A 19,282-nucleotide genomic window follows, 5' to 3' on the forward strand; every position below is an offset into this window, starting at 1 on the left:
TCCAAGGAGCCCTCTGACTACTTCTTCCAACACAGATCTGTTGGTTCTTTTGGCAGTCCATGGTACTTTCAATATTCTCATCCAAAACCATAACTCAAATGCATCAATTCTTCTACGGTTTTCCTTAATCACTGTCCAACTTTTTCATGTATATGAGATTATTGAAAATACCATGGCTTGGGTAAGGCACACCTTAGTTTTCAAACTGACATCTTTGCTCTTCAGCACTTTAAAGAGGTCTTGTACAGCAGATTTACCTAAGCAATACACCATTTGATTTCTTGACTGCAGCTTCCATGAGTATTGATGGTTGATTAAAACAAAATGAAGTCTTTGACATCTTCAGTCTTTTTTTTTTTTTTTTCATTTAAATGGATGTTGTTAATTGGTCCAATGGTGAGGACTTTTGTTTTCTTTACAATGAGATTCAATCCATAGTGAAGGCTGTGTTCTTTGATCTTCATCAGTATTTTAAGTTCTCTGCACTTGCAGGAAGCAAGGTTGTATCACTTGCCTATCACAGGTTGTTAATGAGTCTTCCTTCAATCCTGATGACACATTTTTCTTCATATAACCCAGCTTCTCAGATTATGCACTCAGCATGTACGTTGAATAAGAATGGTGAAAGAAGACAACCATTCTGGAGCACACCTGTAATTTACATAAATATAGTGTGCAATTTTCAATTAATGTTTAAAAAAATAGATTGCTCAATAATGTTTGAAGTTTTGTTGAAGTAAGTGATGAACGTTTAGAAATTTCTTTGAGGAATCTTAAGAAAGAAAAATATTAATATCCAATTTAATTGGGGAAATATGTATCATTCTGACTATAATAAACATTGTAAAAAATTACATGTTGTTGTTGTTGTTAAGTGCCGTCGAGTCGGTTCCAACCCATAGCGACCCTGTACAGGGTTTCCAGGGCTGTAAATCTTTACAGGAGCAGAAAGCCTCATCTTTTTCCCATGGAGCAGCTGGTAGTTTTGAACTGCTGACCTTGAGGTTCGCAGCCCGATTCATAACCACTATGCTTCCAGAGAAAGCAATAAAATGATGAAATAATATTTATTTCTTGGTTATCAAATACCATTAGAAAATGTAATGAATACATCTCTAAAGATTTGAAGTAGTAATGATCAAATTATATTATATTGGAGTTTTATTATGTACCTGGATCAAAAGTTTTGAAATGTTCTCAATCTATTTCATTTGTGCTCCAAATATAAATTAGTTAAACATATTTTTAATGATTTAAAACTCAAAAAAATAAATGATTTTTGAACTCCAAAGGGGGGGGGGGGAATCAGAGAAAACTCATTGTCTAGAGTAAGTGACTTCTTTAATAAAAGCACTGTTTTATGGGAAAACTGCAGAAGTAAAATCTGCAGTGAAGTTGTTGCTTTAAATGAAATACTAGAAAAAATATGTAGTATATAAATATATGTATATATTCATATTTATACATGTGGTACTTATATTTATTTATATATATATGGTATATAAATACATATATTTAAGGACATACACACATACATATGGATACATATTCCAGAACATTTAATTGTGCTCATGCAGAATCTGTACATAGACAAAGAAACAGTCATATAAACAACATGAATGAATACTCTTATGATTTAAAATCAGGAGAGATGTGTGCCAGGGTTGTATCCTTTCACCATTCTTACTCAATTCCTATGCTGAATAAATAATCTAAGAAGCTCAACTATATGAAGAAGAACATGGCATCAGGATTGAAGGAAGGCTCATTAACAAGCTGGAACTATCTGCAATTCCCATTCTTCACAATGTTATGCATAGTGTGTTACGATCCACACAGCTGGATATATCTTATTTTACAATATTCCATTTCCTTTCATGGATGTATTCATGTATGTAGGCCCTTTTTTAGGAGCACTGGTGGCACAGTGATTAAGCACTTGACTGCTAACCACAAAGTCAATGTTTGAACCCACCAGCAGTTCCATGGGAGCAAAGGACTAGAGAACTACTCCCGTAAAGATGATAGGCTCTGAAATCCTATGGTGCTGGTCTACTCTGTTATATGGGATTGTCAGGAGTAGGAATAGACTTGACAGCAACCCACCACCATGACCACCTCTTTTTGCAACTTTTCTTTGTAGGGTCAAGGCATCTCACTCTTGGTTTTCTTATTCCATTCACATAACTCATTGCCACATTTAGTAGCTAACCAAAAGGTCAGTGGATCAAACCCACGATCACTCTTTGGAAGCCCTAAACAGGTTCCCTATAAATCAGAACCCACTAAATGACACTGAACAGCAACAACACTTCCTCAAAGTCCTTTCCCTTTCATCTCCTTTCCATGCCAGGGATCCCCTCTAGTTAAGGCTTCCTAACCTCTCTTCTCCTCAACTGAGCTCATCTGTTTGCCCCACACCTGGAATTTAAGACCTCATTCATTCTTTCCAGACTCACCTCTGGCTTGCTGCTCCCTTACCCATTCTTAGTGCACCTTGACAGCTATCAAATGAATAAAACCAGTACTTTTGTCCCTCAGCTCATATGTTAACACTGTCTTCAATCCCACTTTCTTCCTAACAAAATCAAATTTATCCTTAAATTAATTTATGTTGTCATTGTCAGGTGCCATCGAGTCGGAACTGACTCATAGCGACCCCATGCACAGCAGAACGAAAAATGTCCGATCCTGGGCCAACCTCACTACTGCTGCCACACTTGACACCATCAATGCTGACACCTGGCCAATCCCTTTCGTTGGGGGTTTTCCTCTTTTTCTCTGATCCTCCATCTTACCCAGCATGACATCTTTCTCCAGTAACTGTTCCCTCCTGACAATATGTCCAAAGTATGAGAGACGAAGTTTAGCCATCTTGGCCTCTAAGGAGCATTCTGCACTTCTTCCAAAACAGATCTATTGATTCTTTTGGCAGTTCATGGCACTTTTAGTATTCTCCTCCAACACCACAACTCAAAGGCCTCGATTCTTCAATGATCTTCCTTATTCACTGTCCAGCTTTCACATCCATATAAGGTTATTGGAAATACCATGGCTTGGGTCAAGTGCACCTTAGTTTTCAAGCTGACATTAATTTATAATACTACTTAAACCTTCAATGAAGAATTTTCACTCCATCAGTTTAAAATCCTTTAGGTTGGATTTCTACTTCCTTGAAACATACTCCATTCAACACTTTAAATTAAGATTTTTTTTTCCCCGCACCTTATAGGACAAGGACACACTCTGCAGTGCCTTGTATTATTCTGAAGAAAAGACTGGAATTGGTGGCTGAAAGGAATTATTGAAAATGACAAGCAATGCACTGTAACTGGTGTATTGTGAGAGATCAGTATAGGAGAGGAGTTTTTCTTCTTACTACTGAAAGATTCTGATATAGCTTCTATAATACTTAGACCTAATTCCAAGTATACTTTACTTTTGTCAAGTAACATGACCTTTATGCCTTTCTTCTTCCCAGGATGTGACAGTCCCTCACAAGACTGTTTCTCTCCATCCTTTATATCAGACCAAACTCTATCCTCCTGCTAAGTCCCTGCTGCATCTCTCCCATGCTGACTGTCTTACCCCAGGACCCTTCAGCCATTTATCCTCCTTTTCACTGAGTGAAGAACAGGAGAATTCCCATACCCTGTTCAGTCACAATGCATATAATAAGGTGAGAATTCTATGCTGAAATGAAAACTATTCTGTGCTGTGAACCTTATTTATACCTATTTGTAAAACTTAAATGTAGATGAAATATATATTAAGAATAGATGAATTTGTTATAAAACAAAGTAACTGAATTTGGGAAATAGTAGCCATTTATTTTCCTTTGAAAGTCATTTCCTATTTACATTCCTCATTGTTTCATGTTCCAATCCTAAGGGGGAAAATTCAATAAATTTTCCAAGAGGTTAGTATATGCCATCATTAATTTATGTTCTACACTTAGTTTAATTTTCTTTCAAAGTTTCTTTAAGTAATAATTTAAAAAACCACAAGGTATATATTTGTAAATTCAAATTATCATTTTATTTTAAAATGTGCCTTTATGTCTTATAATGCATACTTAAGGATGTACAAAAAGAAAGAGTATTCAGTATTTGAAATATTGATATAAAAAAAAAAACATATGAGGGAAAAGCAGTAAAAGTAGATAAAAAAATGTTTATAATTGGCTTTGGAATATAACCTGAAATGTTCTACTTGAAGTGAGTTTCTATTACTTGCTACTATTCACATTTAAATCCTCTTTTCTGAGATGACCATAAGGACATCTAGGTTGGTACAGACTCTCAGTATCTGAAAATATCCTGAAATAATCTACTGACCAAACTCAACTGTATAGTCAAACCTCTTTGTAAAATTTAATCTTGTTTGAAAACATTTATTTTGAAAAATTTCTATATCCAATGAAATATACCTATATACTAGGAAATTAATCAAGGTCATATGGTCAAGAATGTAGTAAAACAATATTCCTGAAACCCTGAAACTTTCTTTAAGAAAAATGTTCATAAACCCAGGCCAAGTACATTCACCAAAAGATTGGACACTATTATATGAGGAAGAAATTGCTTTTTATATTTAATAACATCATGACTAGATGATTAATCCTAAATCAAACAACTTTTGCTAATGAAATGCTTTTTGGGCAAAGTTCAAAATGACATTATTTTGACCTATGGTTGTTTTTTTAACTCTTGGTCTAGAAAAATGAAGTATTTCTGAGCAAGTAAAATATTTAAAAGTTATTATATATCATTTGTAATTCTTCCTGGTTTAATTCTTGCCAATATCTATGAAATACATTTAGTTATTAAATAGAGTTAATAATTCTGAAAAACATTTTTTCCCTGTAAACTATCATGTACTATAGAGTTTTAATTGTATTTTATGGATTATATTAAACAGCTCATTACTTTGAATGTTATGGTGGTGTTTTCATGAACTGTTCTGAATGCATAGAAACAGTATCTTATCCATATTTTAACAGTATTTGGTCAGGCAAATAAAATAAATGAAAGGCAACAGAGTATGAACAACTATTTTCAGTCTACACATCTTTATAACATCATTCATAATCCATAGCTTATTGATATTGACGAAAATCACATCCAACAAATAGTAACAAGAATGAAGTGATACACCACTTTTTTATGGAAGATCTCAATTGCTTAGTCTTATATCTTCATTTATCCTACTAAAATATGTAAATTACCCAACTTAATACCTATATTTATAAATCTTTTGTTGTGGGTTTTGACCCAATTGTTGTTCGATGCTGACAAGTTGGTTCCAACTCATAGTGACCCTGTATAGGATTTCTGAGGCTGCAAATCTTTAACGGAGCAGAAAGCCACATTTTTCTCCGAAGTTGACATAGTGTTGTTGTTGTTGTTGTTGTTAAGTGCTGTCAAGTTGGTTCTGATTAGTATTGACCCTGTGTAGCTTTTTGAAGTAGTGACTGGTGGGTTTGAACTGCCTACTTTGTGGTTAGCAGTCTAGTGCATAACTTACAGTGCCACACCAGGGCTCTATATGTTGCTGTTGTTTTTAGGTGCCATCTGTTGGTTCCAACTCACAGCAACCCTGTATGGGGCTTCTGAGGACTCTATATAGTATACTAAAATTTTGAGACATCTTTTTTCACTTGAAATAATTTTTTTGTGTAGACTTGTAAAACTAACAGTCATCTAACTGAACTTTCCCCCAATATTCTAAAGCCATCCCTAGGTATGACCTAAAGAGTTCATCTCAAAACTAAAATATTTCCACCCTTTTCTCTGGAGAGTGATGATGAACACCATTGACTTGACTTCACAATCCATGGGAACCCTTGTCAACGGGGGCTATAGAAGATGTGGAAAGGTTTTCTTCTTCTTTTTGGTCCTCAGTTTACATTTCCATCTTCACCAAATCCTCATGCTCTCAAATCCACATCCTTGTCCTCTTTGCTTCTTTTTAAGATACAACTTGATCATATGTTGTTGTATTATATTATATGATGACACTCATGTGCTTACCTTTTCATCTCGGAATGACCCAGTATATCCTTCTTCCTCTCTTAGCCCTAGTCTTTCCTTACATCCCATTAATTCTTAAAAGTAGTGTAGCCCAGTGGGTAAGAACATAGTGTCTGTATTCAGTCTATCTGAGTTCATTTCTTGACCCTATCCCTTCAAGTTCGTGATATTAAAGTCATTTAAGTTCTGTGTGCTTCCATTCACTGATTTGTAGAATGGGAATATAATGACCTATTTCATTACGGTACAAGTATTATGAGGATGTTGTCATTCTTGTTAGTTGTCATAGTGCCTATTCTAACTCATGGAAACCACACGTATGCGGAGTAGAACTGTTCCATAGAAGTTTCAAGGTTGTCTTCAAAGATGAGTTGGAGCTTGAGTGAGTTTCAACTACCAATCTTTCATCTAATAGTTGAGATATTAACTGTTTGAATCATGCAAAAACTCCTGTTTTGGGAATAAGATGTACTAGTATGTGTAAGGATTCCTGGTGCAGTGCTGTGGGATCAATACTGGTCTATGTACCACAGGGTTGGCAGTTCAAATCCACAAGTTGCTACTCAGAAACCCTATACAGGGTTTCTATGAGTTGAAACTGACTTGAAAACACTTAACAATAACAACAAGTATGTGTGAAACACTTAGAACAGTACCTCACATATAACAAGAATCTGTTAAGTGTCAGTTGTATTATTACTAATTCTTTTTAATTATTACATCCATTGTGCTTTTGAGTCCTCGGTCATTCTCCACTGCATTCTGCCCCTTTGAATGCAGAAACCTTGAAAAACAAAACAAAATGAACATTGCTGTAGTCTCCCATCCTTTTTCTTGACACTGCTGCACAGCTAGCAATTTGGAGACTTTGGTTAAAGTGATCAATAGCCATTATCTCTATTCTCTCTCTGCAGATGCACTCCTTAGCCAATTCTTTCCCCTCTACCCTCTATGAAATTGCTCTCTCAAAGGTAAGCTGCTTGTCAGTAAACTCAGTTCTCATCTCCTTTAATCCTCTGTGGCAGTCAGCACAGTTGGTCATTCACTCTGGAAATTTCATCTTTACTGGCTCTTGGGAGAATATAGACATCCTTATCCGTGACTGCCCCTTAGGGTTTGTTTGTTATGTGGCTATTTATTCCTCCTCTACCTTCCCTCTCTGTCTTACTTCAGATATTCCACCCACTCACAGACTTCAGAATTGATAGTTCCCAAATCCACATTTCAGGTTCTACATTCTCCACTGAGATTCCAGTTTCCTGCCTTCAGGTGTTGCTCCACATGTTTCTAGGAAGTCATTTTGCCACCTCAAACTCGTCATTCATTTTCTCTCAAACTAGTACTGCTCTGGCTTCCCTACTTCTGCCATTAGTACCACAATTCTCAGTTCCAAAATTCAAAATGTGAGTCATCTATTAGGTTCTTTCTGCTTTGCCCTTATATGAAGTCCACTTAGGTAAAATGAATCCTTCCTTTGTTATGTCTTAAAGTGAGTGCTTATTCCCCACTACAGTTGGAATTGACTAGATGGTGTGGTTTGGGTTTTGAGCTCTTTATTATTATTCTGCTTGACTTAAACTGATCTATTTATTTTCCTGTACTCATGCCTTGGGAATTCTTTATGGTTCAACTTTTTCATTCAGTATCTCCATAAAAAATGTCTTCCTGCTTTCTTCTTACACAAACTATTCTCTGACTTTAGGACTAAATCTGAGTTATTCCATCTCCTCTGAGATGATTTCCCATGCATCAGCATTCAAAATAATTTCGTTCTCCTTGCAATTTCTATAATCTTTGTCTGTGTTATTCATCAGATGGTCACTATAGGTTATTTTGTATTTACTAGTTGTACTTGTCTTTGTGAACATCTAAGGTATGATATCGTAATTTGCACATAAGAACCATGACAATAAATGTTTATGATGAGTGAATCTTTAAATGACCCAATCTACTCATTAGGTTGATATTCATGCTTAAATAATTAGTGCTATTTCTATTCTAAGCAGGAACCAAATCTGAATTTACTTATTCACTCACCACTATACTCAGAGTAACATCAGTCAATTGAAGGTCATGCTGCACCAATTTCCAGGAGGCTAAGTAGGATGTTGGCAATGGGAAAAATATGTGGGTTGTGGAGGTAGAGACAGGAGGCATCTGACCTCCTCTGCTACATGTGAATTCTGGCATCCACTAAGATGTCCCCACTCCTGTGTGGTATCCAAACATCAGTTCATATAATACCACATTGCTGCATCCTTTGTTGACCTGCATGATGTGGCCTTCTCAACTCTAGTTCAGCTTCTATATCCTCAAAACATGCATGGGAAACAGTTGTTACCTGCATACTAGGAATAGGTGAACTCCGTGAGCTATCTCAGAACCAACCATTTAGAAATGCTACATAGCCTTCTCTGCTCTTCTAAGCTTGTCCTCTTTGCCACAGGAACTACATAAGATCCAGGAAGTGACGCATGGACCAACTCTGCTGGTGAATCCCCTAGTTCTTCTTGTGCAACCCATATAAAATTCTTTAACTTACTGGCTTATTCCCTGCCCCAGCTTCAGGAATGTCTATTCTTTAGATCAGATAACCATTTTTTAGGTCATATATTTGGAGTCTTGGTGTGGCTCTGTGGGTTAATGCTCAGGATTGTAAGGTCGGTTTGAACCATAAGTTGGCAGTTCAAGCTCACTGGCTAGTCCTTGGAAAGTCTACACAGAGACGCTATGAGTTGAAACTGACTCCACAGCACTTAACAACAAACAATATATCTTAGTTTGGGCTTGCCCAGAAGCAGACCCTATAAAAGAGGATCCGCATAAGAATGGTTTATTGGAAGGTAATTCCAGGAAACACTGGTTAGGGGAATGGGGCACTGAGAAAAGGAGAAACATACAAAAACAGGGTGTGTTCTCAACCAAGTTGAAAACTCCATTCAGGGTAACTGAAGCTTGACCTTAGTGAGGAACTCTGAGAGCTGATGTAATACACATAGCTCAGAGTTAGACTGAGTGGGAAGGAAGTTAGGGTGCTTGCTGACCCAATCCTGTCACTCAGTTATTGAGGACTGTCACTGCATCTGGGGCACGTTAATCCCCAGAAGAAACCTTTAGGCAAAGAGAGTAAGATACAGGGAGTTTGAAGTCTAAGTCTGGTACTACATGTGATGGCTTGAGATGACACAAATGCATCAATGATTTATATTGCTCTGTGGTGTTGATGGTTGTGTGCCAGGGAGTTGGTTCCAACTCATAGTGATGCTGCATAGGGTGTCCAAGGCTATAAATCTTTACAGATTCAGAAAGCCTCATCTATCTCCCACAGAACAGCTGGTAGTTTCAAAACACTGACCTTGAGGTTAGCAGTCCGACTTGGTACCACTACACTACCAGAGCTCCTTATATTACTATCTGGTGTTCTTGTTGTTAAATGCCATTGAGTTGGTTCCAGCCTATAGCTGTTGTTGTTTCTAAGTGCCATTGAGTAGATTCTGGCCCATAGCAACCCTGTATAGGGTTTCCAAGGAGCAGCTGGTGAGCTTGAACCACCGACCTTGCAGTTCTAATGACTTTGCATTCTGACACATTAGACCACAGCACCACACCAGGACTCCTATAGCTAGTCACCTAAATATCTTATGTTTATTATATAGTGTGCATATACATGTTTCTATATGTGCATTTCTGTATTATATAATATTTTTATTGCTGTTGTTCTTCTTGTTAAATGCTATTAAGTCAGTTTGGGCTCATAGGATTTCTGAGGCTTTAAATCTTTGCAGGAGCAGAAAACCTCATCTTTCTCCCATCATAGTGCTTGAAGCCTTGAACAGCAGACCTTGTGGTTCACAGTCCAGTGCTTATCATATGGAACCACAATGCTCCCTAATATACATATATATGAGCACATATATATGCTTGTGTGTGGCACTGTGGGTTAATGCATTGGACTGCAAGGTTGGATTGAACCGCAAGGTCAGTGGTTCAACTTCACCAGCCACTCCTCAGAAACCCTATACAGGATTACTATGAGTTAGAACCTACTCAACAGCATTTAACAACAGCATATACATATATAAGTACTATGCATCCTATACATCGTCTCACACACACACAAATTGTTGATAATTGCCACTGGGTTGATTCAGACTCCTTGTGACCCATGTATGCTGAGTAGAGCAGCTCTATAGGGCTTTCAAGTCCTGATGGCACTGTAAGATAAGTACTGGACTGCTAACCACAAGGCCAGAAGTTCAAACCCACCAGCCATTCTGCAGGCGATTCTCCCTTAAAGATACAGCTGCTAAAACCCTACACAGGGTCACTATGAATCACACTCGACTATAGCAGTGAGTTTGGATTGTAGTGGGACATCTCAGAAGAAGGTCACCAAGCTTGTCTTCTAAGAAGCCACTGAATGAGCTTAAACTGCCAACTTCCAGCTAATAGTTTTTACACAAATCTCATGTTTATTACCTCAATTCTAAGCCTGTTGTTAAATGATGCCAAGTCAGTTCTGACTCATAGAGATTCCTGTATAAGGTTTCCTGATGAGCTGCTTGTGAGTTTGAACTGCCATCCTTGCAATTCAAACCTTGTGATCAAAATCTTATCTTTCAGCACCATACCAGGACTGGTATTGCAAATCAAAACCTTGGTAATCATACTTAAGAGTAATTACTCTATTTGTGAGGTATCATTCCTTCCCCAAGACTATGCTGTTTAAAGAGTAAGCATACAAGGGGACATATGTCTGTCTGGGGTTTCTATCTTAAAATTGCATGCCATCCATAGTTATCTTGCCCCTTTCTTCCATTTAAACGTGTTTGTCTTCAGAGGTAATAAAGCACCATGTATAATGCATTGGTTTATGTCTAGATGAAGATCTAGTGGATGCTTTATTTATTTATTTATTTAGATTGCTACAAAAATCATAGAAACTTTTATTAAACAAAACTCTTAAAATATGAAGCTATTCTTTCTTTTTTTAATGTTTTATTGTAAATTATGTGATCGTTTATGTGATGGGAGTGAATACTTTATTTTTGAAAATTCGATTCACTTAGAGAGATTGTTATTCTAATTACCTAGGAAGATACAACTATTTTCTTGGTCTTCAGGTGAGAAAAATAATATGCAGATACAGTTGATCAATAGAAAGTTTATCATTCTTCATAAAGTTAATTTCCCCCCCTACTCTGCTGCATGATCACTGAGGAGTCCCGGTGTGGCGCTGTAGGATAATGCACTGAATCACAAGGTCAGTTTGAACTACAAGGTCAATGGTTCAGACCCCTAGCCAGTCCTTGGAAATCCTGTATGGGGTCGCTATGAGTCGAACTGGCTTGATGGCACTTCACAAAAACAGCAATCTCTGAGCTATACCTGCTTTTTTAGGTCAACCCCAAATTCTCATTCTTATGACCTACTTTCACACTCTAACTTAGGTACTCAATTTTATACATGCCTTCTTCTTTTATTATCCCTACTACATTTAGCACAACTGTAGGCCATGTGCAGTGGAAGTTATCTCTTATTCTTTTTTCCCCTTGAGTTTCTCCTCTGCCAATTTGCAACAAACAAGAAAATACACGTCCAATCTGTGAATAGAACAGGGAGGAGTGAGTACTGTCTTAACAGTCAGGATGACTTTTCTTATCTGCTGGCAAGAGATAGGCTGAGGTTTCCTATGCAGAAAGGCTCTATTTACAGTGAAAGCTTCGGAGGTTTTATAAGCAAGAATAGGATCTTTGTAGACAGAGAGACAGCTTTGAAGCCCTAGGAGAAAATTCACAGATGTCTTAAGAATATCTTCACTTTCAGTTTTTTAAAATAATACATTTGGGGCCTAGTTTGTTACTGTGTAGTCATTTGATTTGACTTTCAGTGTTCTAAAGATGCATTATCCTTATGCTTTATGCCTATGCGCCATTTTTTTTTCTTTTTTTTTTTTTTGTATTTGCTTCTGTACCACAAAAGAGGGAAGCATGTTTGATTTCGTTACATATATATCCTATCTTGAGTCTCACTGCTATTAAACTGTACTGTATGTATGTTTTCTAAATCACTGCTAGTTCTAGTGTCCCTTTTCTTAGCACTTTCTATGTAAATATTTCTGAACTTATTCTGGAATGGCCTACTTCAAACAATCCTGTCCACTATATCTTTCATTTCAGGGCAGGAAGAATCTGTGTTTTACCTCACTTTATTCTACCTGCCCAACATGCCCTAAGGAGCTCTGGTAGCATAGTGGTTACAAATCGGGCTGCGAACCACAAGGTCATCAGTTCGAAACTACCAGCTATTCCACAGGAGAACGATGAGGCTTTCTGCTCATGTAAAGATTTACAGCCTCAGAAACCCTGTACAGGGTCGTTATGAGTTGGAACTGACTGCCTGCAAATAACCACCAACCACCAAGGTGTCCTGGTGTGGCACTATGGGTTAATCCACTGGACTGCAAGGTTGATTAGAACTGCAAGGTCAGCATTCAAGCTCACGTGCCACTCCTTGGAAATCCTCGATGACACTTAACAGAAGGAGCCCTGTTGGCACAGTGTTTAAACTTTGGATTGCTAATCAAAAAGTTGATGGTGTGAACCCACAGGCCCTTGCAGTTCAAAGATATGGCAGGATACTTCCGTTAAGATTCAGTCTTGAAAACTCTATGGGGCAGTTCTACTCTTTTGTGTAGGGAGGGTGGCTATGAGTTAGAGTCAACTAAACAGCAATAGGTATCCACGTGCCTTCAAATTTAGTCACATACAGTTGTATTCTCTTTGATTGCCATTTTTCATTCCCATATCCTTTATGTTCAGAAGTAATCATTGTATGGTCTTTTGTTTGTATTTTGAATAGTTTTTTTTTTTCCCAAAAAACTTGCATTACTATTTTATGTGCATATAATCTAATTTATATAAACGGCCTTAAACCATATATTTCATTCTTTTTTTGTGTGTGGGCTTCCCTTTTTCATTTGTAACAGTAGGGCATTGAGTTTGATTCCAAAATTTTAGCTGTAGGACACAAACTGGCTGACTGCAACAGAAATATTTGGGGAGTTTTAGAAAAATGCAAATTCCTAAGTTTCACTTAAAATTTCTAAACTTAGGACTTCCAGAGTCTGCTGGACTGTATAACCTTCAAGATTTTAGCTTTTCTGAAATTCTGTTCTTTCCCTCTGATAGCTTATATTTTGTCCTTTGTTTTTTAAGTTTTCTAATGATTCAGAAAGGCTGTCAATTTCATTATGAAAAATAACCATACAAAGAAAAACTATTTATACTGAAATATTTATCAGTGCTTGATTATAATTGATGTTTTCTCATACAACCTCTAGTAAGTAAAAGGAAAGACCATTAATAGAGTATTTATTAGCTTAGGTTTCATGACTTTTTAAAAATTAGCATTAGTTATAAAATGTCAGTTGAGTTCTTAATCAAAATTTTCCCCATGTGCTTGTAACATTTACTTTTGGACCTGAGGGTTTACAAATCCAGAGTCCGTGAGCTTATTGAATCAAAGTATATTTTTTCCTATGCACTACATTAATTTTTAAAACAGCTCCCTTTGAAAAAAATACCATGGTTGCCAAGATGTACCTTCCTATGATTTACTTTTTAAGAAATTAAAGTAGTTTTACAATAAAAAAAGTCTTTTAAAATATAACAATCATTTATATGAAGGATTATGTTTTTGCTAGGAAAGATGAAACATTTTACTTGAAATGTATTTTATCTTTATGATGTGTCAGCAGATATTTACTGATCAGTTTTTATTAACCTCTTTTCCAAGCAACTGCTCTTGAGGTTGTAGATTAAGAGTAAAGAGGAAATGTAACTTGTCTGCTTTGAAAAATGGGGGGGAGGGGGGAGTGAAGGAAATGGAAATGTTCTCAATCCAATTATATCCATTATCTCTATAGCTTCTCATTATCACTCTAGTTCTAAAAAGTCAATGGTGAGTCTCCTAACAGCAAAGGAAACTACCTAGAAATCTGAATTTTTTTAAAGGTACACTTTAGGGTCGCTGGCTAGTGCAAAAGTTAATGCATTTGACTGCTTAAGAAAACATTGGTGGTTGGTCTTACCAGAGGCACCTACTTCCAAAATACCAGCCATTGAAAATCCTAGAGAACAGAGCTTATTCTGAGTCATATGAGGTAGCCAAGAATTTGAATACACTCAAAGGCAACTGGCTTTGGTTTTTACTTTCTTGTTTGTTTGTAGTTTAAGGTACAGAAGGAAGAGCCCAACAGCAGTAGATAGACAGTATTTTCTTGGTGAGTTGGATACTAGTCTCATATGTTTTTTGCAATAGAAAGTATTAGGAATTAGCATACCTACTCTGGCACTTCTGATGAGATTTCATGGTGACATGGTGCTGTGTAACTATGGAAGGACAGAAGAAAGAAAGAAAAAAAAAAAAATCCTATGTCCAGGCTCATAGGAAGACTTTCCAAAAACTGATGTTAGGTCATAAGCATCAACTTCTTAAATTTGAGGGTATTTCAACCTATAATTGTTGATTTTCTTCTTTCACTTTAGTTTTTCAGTTTTTTCCTCTTCTTTCTTTTTAGTTGTAGTATATTTGTAAAGCTTATATTGTTGACATTAGTTAGATCCTTTTAACTAGCATAATTATTGAATTGTTACTCAGTGAATTGACCCTGTGAATCTATATAAAGCAACAAATAAATTAAAATATTATTATGATAGGTATCTTTCCAAGCATGGGTTAACTTTTTTAGTAGCTCCTCTAGAATCAAATTGTTGTTGTTGTTTTGAAGTTTCTTCTGATGTTTTAACAAAGATCAATCAACAGAAATTGAAGCAGATTATGACTTAGCTGGAGAAAAGAAAATCTAAAGTAATTCTAACCTTCACCTACTGGTTCAAAGACAGAAGGGACTTTGAAATAGCAATTTGCTTTTTTTAACATAAGCTGTAAATATTTAGATCTTAAAATGTGGGAAATCTTTTGTATTTTTCAAGAATCAAGCAACACCTTTTGAGATAAATAGTTTAAAATTATACATAGCTTCAAAATGAGAAATTGAACACCAAGTTAAGTGATTTGGTTCAAGGTTACAAAAACCTTGTCTAGTGAATTGCTTAATTCCATATCAATAAAAAAGAGCATAGATGTTGCTATTTTTTCATTGCAATATGATATCTAGGAATTCTGTTATCTGGAAGTTGACAAAACACAATTATTTATTCATTTCACAAAGAATTATTTAGTATCCATCAGGTACAAAACACTATGTCTTACACCATGGAAAGCAAGCAGGCATGGGGACATGAAGGTTCATAATCAAGTACTGATTGCCTACATGGAAGAACAGAAATTAACCAAATATGCACAGAAGCTATCATAATTGTTGTGATAACTTCAATGCAGAGGATATCCTGGCTGTTAAGAGTATGCATATCAAGTGTCTTGGCCAAGTCTAATGAATCAGGAAATCTTCCATGAGGGAATGATGTCTGTTCTGAGATGTAAAAAGAAACTAGGGTTGCAGGTGGACTGTGTATCCCAGTTAGAGGATGGTGTCAAAGAAGGAAAGAATAGGAACAGGACATATTTCAGAAAATGAAAGCATGCTGGGGCATTGAAGGAGCAATTGAGACCAGGAACTGTAGTTTGAAATTAGCAAGAAGAAAGTCTGCATTCCAGGGTTCTCTGAATTGGGGAGAAACAAAAAGGGTTCATTTTCGTTCAAGGGTCATTAAAATTTTGTAAGAAATTAATATTTAGAAAAAGCAGAAAAATGCCACTTACCTTAAAGGTAGCGTTTTATTCAATTTTAAGACAATCATATGTAAAATGACAACAATAAAACAGCTCATTGTCATCTAGTTAATTCCGGGTCATGGCAGCCCCATAAATGTCATAGGACAGCCGTACTCCACAGGGTTTTCAATGGCTATAATCCAATGGAAGCAGATTGCCATGGTACTTCTGTATAGGTTTAAACTGCCAATTTTTCATATAGTAGCTGAACAAACCACATAGTGAACTCCAATCATATGAAGTAAGTTTGATTTATTTTGTTATATGTAGATAACGAAGCTTGTTTTTGTTAAGTGGGTTGAGTCGATTATGACCCATAGTGAGCCTGTATAGGATTTCTGAGGAGCAGCAGGTGAGCTTAAACCACTGAATTTGTGGTTCAAACCGACTTTGGACTCCACAGCAGTAACCCACAGCACCACACCAGGACTTCAAATGGGGCTTGTTGTTGTTGTTGTTGTTAAGTGCTGTCAAGTTGGTTCCGACCCATAGCTACCCTGTATAGGATTTTCAAGGAGCAGTTGGTGAACTTGAACTGCCAATCTTGTGGTTCAAATTGACATTGCAGTCCAGTGCATAAACCCACAGCCACACCAGGATTCCAGATGAGGCTTAGAAAGGTTAAATAATTTTACAAGTTTCCAAAGAACTAATGCAAATACTTATCACTCATGCTTGACTTATTTGTCTTTAGAGGACTTCCTCATTAAAAACAACAACAATCCATCAATGAAATAGTGTCACCAACATCCACACCACCACTAACATACGATCATTGTTGATACACAGTGACATGTAATTTACACAGGAACCGACTGGTAAAGCCACCCAACACCCTTCAGTCTATAGGTGAGGAACTGAACACTAAACATACAAAGAGACAAACTTAGAGCCTGAGTTTACGATGGTCTCCCCAATGCTTTTCACACTTTGTCTTCAGTTTCTAACATTCCCCTGCAGACAAAGTTACAAAGTTGAGTGGATATGAGATCTGCTTCATAGTTAATACACTGACAAAAATTACTGGGGCAGCAATATACACTGAAAAAAATAATTTTGAATTTTGGAGGTGAAACTTTATCTTTCTTATTATTGATGTTTGTGTACTAACTGTATACATAAGTAGATATTTGCCTGAGCCAAATTGTTTTCAAAATGATAAATCTGTATAATATGTTCAAAAGAAGATTCTGTTCCAAATGGCTAAATGCAAATTAATTGAACTTTTACTATTAAACATTGAATGACAATAAGCTGGCATTTTAAGAGAAGCAGTTCTGTCAAGTAGTCTCAGTCAACTTTGGATAGATTCTCCACTAGAGGGCAAGAGTATTTCACCAACATTGATGTCTTATTATTAATGACTGGCTGGCATTCAGAATGGGGCATGTTTCAGGTTGTTTAATTGACAGTCATTCTTAAAAGTACTGAATTTATTCACAAATATAATACACTTTTAAATGTCTTCCATGAAATGGAGAATAATCAATTTCTTATTCACATATATACTTTTTTGTCTAAAATTTAATGAAATTTGTTCCTGAGCCTATATATTGCGCGGTGCTGAACATACAATAAAGACCTAGATGAAAACTTTCACTGAAATGCTTTTAACAAAATCATTTTTTGCTAATTAAAAATAGATGGAGGCAGGATGGATGGCATTTTTAGTGAGGAAAAGAATACTTTGCTAAAGATGATTTTAAAATCTTTGTAAAATAATATTCTGGCCTCTTAGGATTTATTAACTAAGGTTGTATTTTATGTTGTTGTTGTGTTAAGTGCCATTGAGTCAGTTCAGACTTACAGAGACCCTGCATAGGGTTTCCGATGAACATCTGGTTGGTTTGAACAGCTAACCTTGCAGTTAGCAGCCAAGGGCTTATCCAACAGTGCCAAATCAGGACTTAGGTACTAGATAAAATGAGCCATCATCAGTTTGTATAGGATAAGCACTCGACCATAAGGCTGGTTTGAATTGTAAGGTTGGCTGCTCAAACTGACCAGACGCTCCTTGGAAACCCTATTACAGGGTTGCTATGCATCAGAACTGACATGGTGGCACTTAACAACACAGTTTGTACCTTGTCCAGATGTAGACACTTCAAAAATATGAACTCTGTATATTTCATAGTATTAGTGCTATAGTACTACCAAATATCTGTCAGTTTGTTCTACTGTAATAGCATGCATGTTGCTGTTATTCTGGAAGCTATGCAACTGGGGTTTTAAATACCAGCAGGGTACTCCATAGTGGACAGGTTTCAGATGAGCTTCCAGACCTAGACAGACTAGAAAGGACAGATGGAATACTTCTGAATATTTAGTCACTTAAAACCTTAACGATAACAATGGAATACTGTCAGATAACATGAGAATATTGAATATTAAAACATGATGAAAAGCACAAGAATACTGTCAGATATAGTGTCATTAAGAAGACAAAAAAGAAAAAAAAAAGACCAAAATGGATGTCAGAGTACACTCTGAAACTTACTCTCCAGCTCAGAGATGCCAAAGCAAATGGTAGAAATAAAGAGGTAAAAGAGCTGAGTAGAAAATTTCAAAAGGCAGCTCAAGAAGACAGAGTCAAATACTGTAGTGAAATGTGCAAGCACCCAGAGTTAGGAAACCCAAAAGAAAGAACATGCTCAGCATTCCTCTAGCTGAAAGAACTGAAGAAAAAGCTCAAGCCTTAAGTTGCATTATTGAAGGATTCTATGGGCAAAATATTGAATGATGCAGAAACCATCAAAAGAAGATGGAAGGAATACACAGAGTCTCTGTACCATAAAGAAATGATCAATGTTCAATCATTGCAAGAGCTTACGTATGGTGAAGAGCCAATGATCCTGAAAGAAGAAGTCCAGGGTGCATTGATGACACTGGCAAGGAAGAAGTTTCCAGGAATTAATTAAATGCAAATTGAAACCTTTCAACAAACTGATGCAGCACTGGAGGCCCTCACTCATTTATGGTAAGAAATTCGGAAGACGGCTACCTGGCCAAATGATTGAAACAGACCCATTTTTGTGCCCACTGCAAAGAGAGGTAACCCACTAGAATTAGGAAGTCATCTGACAATATCATTAATATTGCATGCAAGTAAAATTTTACTAAAGATAATTTAAAAATGGCTACAACAATACATTGCCAGAGAACTTCCAGAGATTCAAGCCAGATTCAGAAGAAGATGTGGAACAAGGGCTGTCATTGCTTAAGTTAGATGGATCTTGGCTGAAAGCAGAGAATACTAGAAAGATGTTTACCTGTGTTTTATTGATGATGCAAAGGCTTTCAGTTATGTGGATTGTGACAAACTATGGATGACATTGCAGAAAATGAGTATTTCAGAACACTTAATTGTGCTCATGAAGAACTTGTACGTAGACCAAGAGGCAGTCATTTGAACAGAACAAAGGGACATTGTTGTTGTTGTTGTTATGTGCCAT

General features: G+C 36.5%; 1 protein-coding gene across 1 annotated transcript in view; it reads left to right on the forward strand.

The window, feature by feature from the left end:
• The window catches only part of MLIP (muscular LMNA-interacting protein), a 346,096-nt gene that overhangs the window by 311,336 nt on the left and 15,478 nt on the right, over positions 1 to 19,282 (forward strand). The window contains exon 11 of the mRNA XM_006835775.1: positions 3,482 to 3,679. Coding sequence (XP_006835838.1) covers positions 3,482 to 3,679 — 198 coding nt within the window. The remainder of the gene's footprint in view (positions 1 to 3,481; positions 3,680 to 19,282) is intronic.

The sequence above is a fragment of the Chrysochloris asiatica genome, unplaced genomic scaffold, assembly GCF_000296735.1.
Source record: "Chrysochloris asiatica unplaced genomic scaffold, ChrAsi1.0 scaffold00019, whole genome shotgun sequence".
Taxonomy (NCBI): Eukaryota; Metazoa; Chordata; class Mammalia; order Afrosoricida; family Chrysochloridae; genus Chrysochloris; species Chrysochloris asiatica.